Source organism: Bidens hawaiensis, unplaced genomic scaffold (genome assembly GCF_021521415.1).
Source record: "Bidens hawaiensis isolate Kalapana, Puna unplaced genomic scaffold, B.hawaiensis_p1.1 tig00012057_1, whole genome shotgun sequence".
NCBI classification, from domain to species: domain Eukaryota; kingdom Viridiplantae; phylum Streptophyta; class Magnoliopsida; order Asterales; family Asteraceae; genus Bidens; species Bidens hawaiensis.
Window position 1 is genome coordinate 76330 of NW_027491968.1, and position 7137 is coordinate 83466.

At 32.0% G+C, this 7137-nt stretch overlaps 1 protein-coding gene across 1 annotated transcript; it reads left to right on the forward strand.

Moving 5' to 3' along the window:
- Positions 1-2496: 2496 nt before the first annotated feature.
- Positions 2497-3469, forward strand: LOC143539784 (transcription factor WER-like). The gene is made up of 3 exons (XM_077032998.1): positions 2497-2642; positions 2736-2865; positions 2972-3469. Exons 1-3 carry the CDS (start codon positions 2519-2521, stop codon positions 3408-3410), a joined length of 693 nt encoding a protein of 230 aa, XP_076889113.1. The 5' UTR covers positions 2497-2518; the 3' UTR covers positions 3411-3469.
- The last annotated feature ends 3668 nt before the right edge of the window (positions 3470-7137 follow it).

A 7137-nucleotide genomic window follows, 5' to 3' on the forward strand; every position in this document is an offset into this window, starting at 1 on the left:
ATACACTATCTTGACATAGTGTGTTGAAGAATGTTGCCACTAACTGTATCTAGTGAGACATTTACTTTGATAATGTTTAAGAAAACGACTAATGAAGAAAAGTAGAAAACACCCAAACGAAGGATTTGGAAGAGAACTAGAATATATTAGTTAAAATAATTTGAATCTCTATAAATCGTATCTCTAAATCTTAACTCCGCACTTGCTTACATACTTTATTACTTGAGTTATAGTATACTTTATTACTTGAGTTATAGAAAGAGTTTACAAATAAGATTAGCAATCTTAAACAAAGTTAAAAAGGCTAAAAAAGTTTTAAAACCTATCCCCCCCCCCTCCCCCTCTCTCTTTCTCAAGTTTCTACAATTACAATAAGCAAAATAATGTACCAACACATACTTAAATGTATCACGAGCTTCTTCTAGCATTCTTGGAAGCAAAGATGTTGTTGAACTCTTTATAATTCAAACTCTCTAGTATGTCATTCCCAATATCTATCATGGTCAATCTATTAAGTTTTTCTTGTGACATTGTGGATCGTAAGTACTAAGTAGAAGTTCAACAATTTCAATGTTGAAAAATATCTTCAAAAGATACAACCCTAAACTTGAACTCTAGCCCTATATCACCTATACAAGTTGTATAGGGCTATTCGACTCGTATGGGCATTGGCAAACTGACAAATGTGTAGAGGTGTCAAGTTTGACACTGACATAAAGCCATACAAGTCGTATATGGCTATATATCTCGTATGAGCCACTTACTATATGACTCATTTAGACGTATATGACTCATTTAACCTTATCGCTTGTCGAAATGAGTGAATGAATGAATCGTGTAACCTTAATGCGACACAACCGACATTACTGAATGAGTGAACCATCGACTAATTTATTTATTTATTTATTTTGAAAAATGAAAAGCTAAAGGGGCAATGATTGGGGTGTTATTTCAATTCTTATTAGGTTAATTTATGTATAGAGCCATTTACATATATCTCCTTTCGAATTTCCTTTATTACATATTTATTCAATCCTTAAATATCAATTACATATACCCCCTCCCTAAACCACATATATTAATATTATTCATTTTATTAAAATTAACTAATTAAATAACTATTTTACCCTTAATTAACTAATTAAACAACTATTTACATATACCCCCTTCCTAATAGCATCAATTACATATCTCCCCAACTTAAACCCAAAACATGTCGGTGTTAAGACTGACATATCGAAATTAATAAATTCAATTAGAGCCGGGTTTTTTAATTGTTAGCAAATATAAGAAGGTATTTTTAACATAGTTTATAGGTTATAATAATTCTACCCTGGAACATTTACAATAATAAATAACTAATGACCTAGGTAACAGTTGGCAACTAAAAAAATGATAGCAATCAAGTGATCAACTCTCTGGATCAAAAAGAAAATTCATCTAAATCTAATGAGCTAAACTCCGGTAAATATATTTTCATTTAAAATTGTTATCGGGTATAAATGTTTAATGTTAATGAATTTAGTTTAAATAAGCTTATTTTGGTTTTTATTTATCAAATATATTTTATGTCCTGTTTGCGGTGCGCGCATATAATGTATATATGTGTGGGCCTTTGGGTGGGCAAAAGTGAAATTGTACTAATTTTGACGTTATTTTACTAATTTCGTGAAAATAGCGTTAAAAGCGGCGGAAGGTTAATCAGGCATCATGTGGTGGCGTTGATAATCGAAAGACAAGGGTACATGCACCAATTGGTTGGGGTCTGATGGTTGAGTGTGATGTGCCTTATGTCCAAGGCTTGTGCAAAACCACTATCGAGCCGGGGGTCTCACTGGAAGCAGCCTCTCTATTCCTATGGAGTAGAGGTAAGGCTGTCTACATCTTACCCTCCTCAGACCCTACCATAGCTTTGCTATTGGTGGGATACACTGAGTACGATGATGTTGATGATAATATTTATCAAATATATTTTCATTAGTTTCATAAGTAATCATGAAAATTGCAAACTAAATGAATAGATAGTGTTCATGTGGAAGACTATTTGTTGAGGTAGTGGCACTTGAACTACTAACCCAATTTAGCATTAATTAATTGTAGTTTATTAGATACGATTGTGATTTATGACCGTAACAAGTAAGTTTGTAAACACCTGCACTAATCTCATTAGCCACGACTAATTTAAAATTAGCCTAATTAATAAACAAATCTTTTGCTTTTTTAGTGACGCCTTTGGCTCCATGTTATACGTGGCCCAAATGTCGTAATCAACTATTAATCTCTTATGATATGCTCAAGCTTGAAGATGTCACCTTAATCCATAACAGCATGTAAATTCCCATAACACCCTTCAATAATTATTAAAGCGAATGTACGAAGGGTAATTTGGTAAATTTAGTGGTTTGGGAATAGTGTTGGTGAGATCTATTATGAGAGATGGTTTGTGGTGGTATAAATACATGGCTAATCAAGATGATTAGAGTCACATATAGATAAGTTAATTAGTGATTTGGTAAGTATGATGTTTTGGGGAGCAGAAAAGTGGCGAAAGGGGCCATGGACTGCTGAAGAAGATCGGTTGCTTATTCATCATGTCCACTTGCATGGTGAAGGCAGATGGAACTCTGTCGCTACCCTCTCTGGTACAATACATAATATTGATGTTTACCGTTTATAAAACATGCAACTGATCGATCATATGTTAATAATATATACCAACTATAATCTAATTGTAGGTCTAAAAAGAAATGGGAAAAGTTGTAGACTGAGATGGGTGAACTACTTGAGACCGGACCTTAAGAGAGGTAGGATTACTCCTCATGAAGAAACCATCATTCTTGATCTACATGCTCGATGGGGAAACAGGTACTTTTTTATATACCATTTCGAAAGCAATAAAAACATAATGCTAGCTAGATGTTATATATTATATGGTTCTTTTAGTAACTCAATTTGTATATACATAATTTAGATGGTCGACAATTGCAAGAAGCCTGCCCGGAAGAACTGATAACGAGATCAAGAACTATTGGCGAACCCATTTTAAGAAAAAATGTGAAGTGATAGACGGACCAACAAAGCTTAGAACACGGCTATTAAAGAGGCAGAAGTTTCAACAAGAACGACAACTACAGTTACAACAATTTTATATGCAACAAAATGAAGCCGCTATAGAAAAGATAATATCTTTGCTCGAAGAAAGTGAGAACAAAGTGGGATACATGTCTCCATCAATGGTTGTGGGACAGCCAGACAAAACTTATGATCAACAACAAATTAGTTTGTTGTTCAACAGTGGTGGTTTTTATGTGCCTGAGACCCCCGCGAACGAAGACTTTGGTCTATGGGATGGCTTGTGGAACTTGGATGATATTCATGCTCCTAACTTTTGTGCTGCCAAAGCTAGCTAGCTACCAAGTCATCTTGTGACTTTTTCTTAATTAGTATGTTGTGGCTAAAGAGCCACGCGTGTGTGTCACTTCATAAGTTGGATTATAATAATCCAAAGTATTACCCTTTTTGAGTACTATTGCACTTCTAGCTTTTATTTTCATTGCAAGGAACAATCCAAATACCATAGTTAATTTGGTATATAATTTTGGGCTTGTACGTTGAAAGCTTTAGTTAGCCATGCACGCTACAATGATAGTTTACAACTTACCAACAACTAAAGCAAGCCATGATCTAGTTGTATACAACTGCACCTAGTAACGTGGATTTAAATGGCAAAGCCACTAAATTATACTTTTCATTGTTGCAACTGTCACATCCAGTATGATATCTTAAATTTACCAATATTCCACATCTTTCAAGGAATATTTCATGTATGTAAACAAAATTTAAAACACACATAGAAGAAATTTAGAAGTAATTTTGTCATTTGCAACAGAAGTAAAAGTTAAGTGTGTCATTAATCATATAGATACTTCGAATCATATTCATGACCAAAGAAGTGAAGAACTATAAGTTCGATTATTAAAAATTAAAATCTATGTGTCTATAGTTAAAAATTACAAAATTATAACCATTTGGAAACGGAAACATTAATCGCCTATCATCCATCAAATGAAAAGGCAATGACATCACATATGTTTTTTCAAAAAGCTGCTGATTAATTTTGCAAACATAATATTTAAACGAGATAAGACTATACACACACCACTCACGTTACTTATCAATTTGCATGGATTTGATGTTAATTGGTCATATAAGGGTGTATGAGTTTACGGTATACTCCTATTATAGAGCGCGCACCTAACTGTATGCTACTCGCCCTGTAAGCTAGCTAGTCAAGAAAAATATGTTATGTTATACGCCCAATGAACATTTAACGTAGTTTACCATGCATTACATGTTGACACCATTTTAAACATAATTAGTCTTCATATTTCATGCCCTAAGAGGCTAAAACTTAATTGACACTGATCAACCTGCCAATAGTGTCTTTCTTGAGAGTATATGTTTCAAGGGCGGATCTATTACAAAACTACAGAGGTCGGCCGACCCCTGTGAATTTTTTTTCCTAATGTTATATATACGATAAATTCTTATCCGACCCCTGTAAAATTTTAACGCCGACCCCTGTATAATATTGAAGAAAAGGAAAAGGAAAATGATGAAGAAAAAAGTCCGATTAAAAACCTACAACTATTGCATTTTCCTGTTGCTTGTAAGTTACAAGGAAGAAGATAACGAAGAGTTTAAAGAGATTTAGGTTTCAATGCAATTTTTCTCTTTTAATATTAAAAATCTCTACTTTTGGAACATTAGACATTCACTTAGGACTGAAGTACTATTACTAGGTTTTGACTTTCTTTTTTATTTTTTTTTTCCATTACTATTTAATTTTCTAAAACAATATGTATTAACAACGTAATAAGCGAGACAAAGCCATTGAGTTTCTTGTATTTTTCGGTTTAAAAATGTTAAACAAATAGTTTTTTTATACACAAAAATTCATACATAACTTATTATATTTTATTGTATACATGAATTGGTGTGGCTTTTTGCACCTTGTCATGGCCATGCTGCCTTGGTACGCACATAATTTCATTGGGTATTTGTAAATCAATTTTGAATTTGGCCTAATTTGACCCGGCCCAAATGGACCAAAAAAATAATAATATACAATAATAGATAATTGATCCTCAAAATTCCGACCTCTATGAAAATAATTCTTAGGTTGCCACTGATATTTTTTAAACTTTTAGCAAAGCTAAGGGAGCGCATATAATCTAACAAAGAGCTACCCCCAAATACCCAACATCACCATCTTTTGAATTGCACCACGCTACTACACACCTCTTACAACATCCTTCGGTCAAGTTTTCCTCTTAATCATCATTTCGCTGTTATACAACATATATCACCTTTAATGGTGTCCTAGTCACATTCCACCAATGTGAATTCCCATTAAAAATGCAATACACTCTCATGTGATATGACTGATGAATTGATAGTTGTAACAGCCACATTTTTTTTAAAGTTTATTGAATGATAATTTTCATAGTATAAAACTATGTTCACAAAAATGGTTCCAACTTTTTCCATTTAACAACACGTTTGACAAAAAAAAAAAAACGGTGTTTAACAAAGACTATACTTTTTATTAAAAAATATGTAAGAGTGGGTTTTTATATTGGTAACACCATAACAGTAAGAATATCATAATTCATAATAACTAAAGGCCTGTTCCATAAATTTACATATCTCCTATTCGGGACTCATTTCAAATACCATTCATGTGTTTCCTTTTACTTAAAACATATAACTTTAAAAGAATTAGCGTAAAGCTAGGTGAGAACATACTATGCCAAATAACCCATTCATAAAATTAAATTTAAAAACTTATAAAGTTTGCCATTTCCTTTGGGCAGACTCGTACTTACCAGGTACTCCACTCACTAAAGTTAGGTTTAAGCATATTAAGGTGGTACGATAGGTAGTTCTTTCAGATGCCTCAGACTACTGACGAATTCGGCGTACTATGCCCCGGAGTATTAGCACGTTGTTGCTAGCACATTTCCACCCTCCTATTGTTTTATACTTATGATTTTAATCCAAAAATCCCCTTTGATTAATACATTCATATACAATGATTTCATGTGCTTGTAAAACATATGAACCTGTCAAACAATTATTAGAGTTCTAATATGTTGAAGCTTAAAGATCATGACCGTATCAATATAATGAGATTCGTTAATCTCAACCTAACAAGTCAAATATCAAATCAATATACATGAAATCCGTAGTCTTAATCACATTCAATGATATTAAGTTAAGAACTTAATCACCATCACCAACAATACAAGTGGTCAATTGACAATTTGAATTTAACCTATGTGAAACTCATGGTCTCAGAAATCTTCATGCCCTCCAAGTTAAGTGGTATTCACTAATACAAGTTAACTAGCTAGATTACGAGGTTTAATCACTGTCACAATAACATAATGCATACAATATATATAATACTAGATTTTATACCCTATATTACGGGAGTTGTTTTACATTATTCTTTTTAATATTTATATATGTATATTTGGATTTTAATTTATTTATTGTAAGAAAGTTAACAATTAATATACTTGAGGTTTGATGATAAAATAGTTTCACAAATAAATGATATGTTATAATCCGATTTAAAAGCTATCTGGGTTTGGTGATACCCATTACCCGTTTATTTTCTTTATTATAAAATTGTTTCTTAATTATAAATAACATCTTTTTTTTAATAAAATAGGATATTAATTTTTTAGTACATCCCTATTTTATAGGATTTTCATATCAAATATTTTATAAGATTAATTTATAATATAATGAGATGTATAACCCGTTTAAGAGTTATCTGGGTTTGGTGAAACCTTTACCTGTGAATTCGGGTCAAATGCGTGCGAAACCTTCATTTACAAATAAAGTAATCTGATGGCTTGAGAGAATGGCTGTTTTACATTTTTTGTTTTTTAATATTTATTTTTTGGATTTTAATTTTCTTTATTGTGAAAAAATTAATAATATACTTAGGTTTGATGATGAAAGAGTTTCATAAATAAATGATATGTTATAACCCGTTTAAAAGCTATTTGGATTTGGTGACCCATGGTCCGCTTATATTTTTTACTATAAAATTGTTTATTAATT

Excerpts from the sequence above, each read along its gene's own strand:
- LOC143539784 (XM_077032998.1), top strand. The coding sequence starts at position 2,519 with ATGATGTTTTGGGGAGCAGAAAAGTGGCGAAAGGGGCCATGGACTGCT. Across the intron at positions 2,643-2,735 it reads CTCTGTCGCTACCCTCTCTG|GTCTAAAAAGAAATGGGAAA; the intron begins GTACAATACATA and ends ATCTAATTGTAG. Across the intron at positions 2,866-2,971 it reads CATGCTCGATGGGGAAACAG|ATGGTCGACAATTGCAAGAA; the intron begins GTACTTTTTTAT and ends TACATAATTTAG.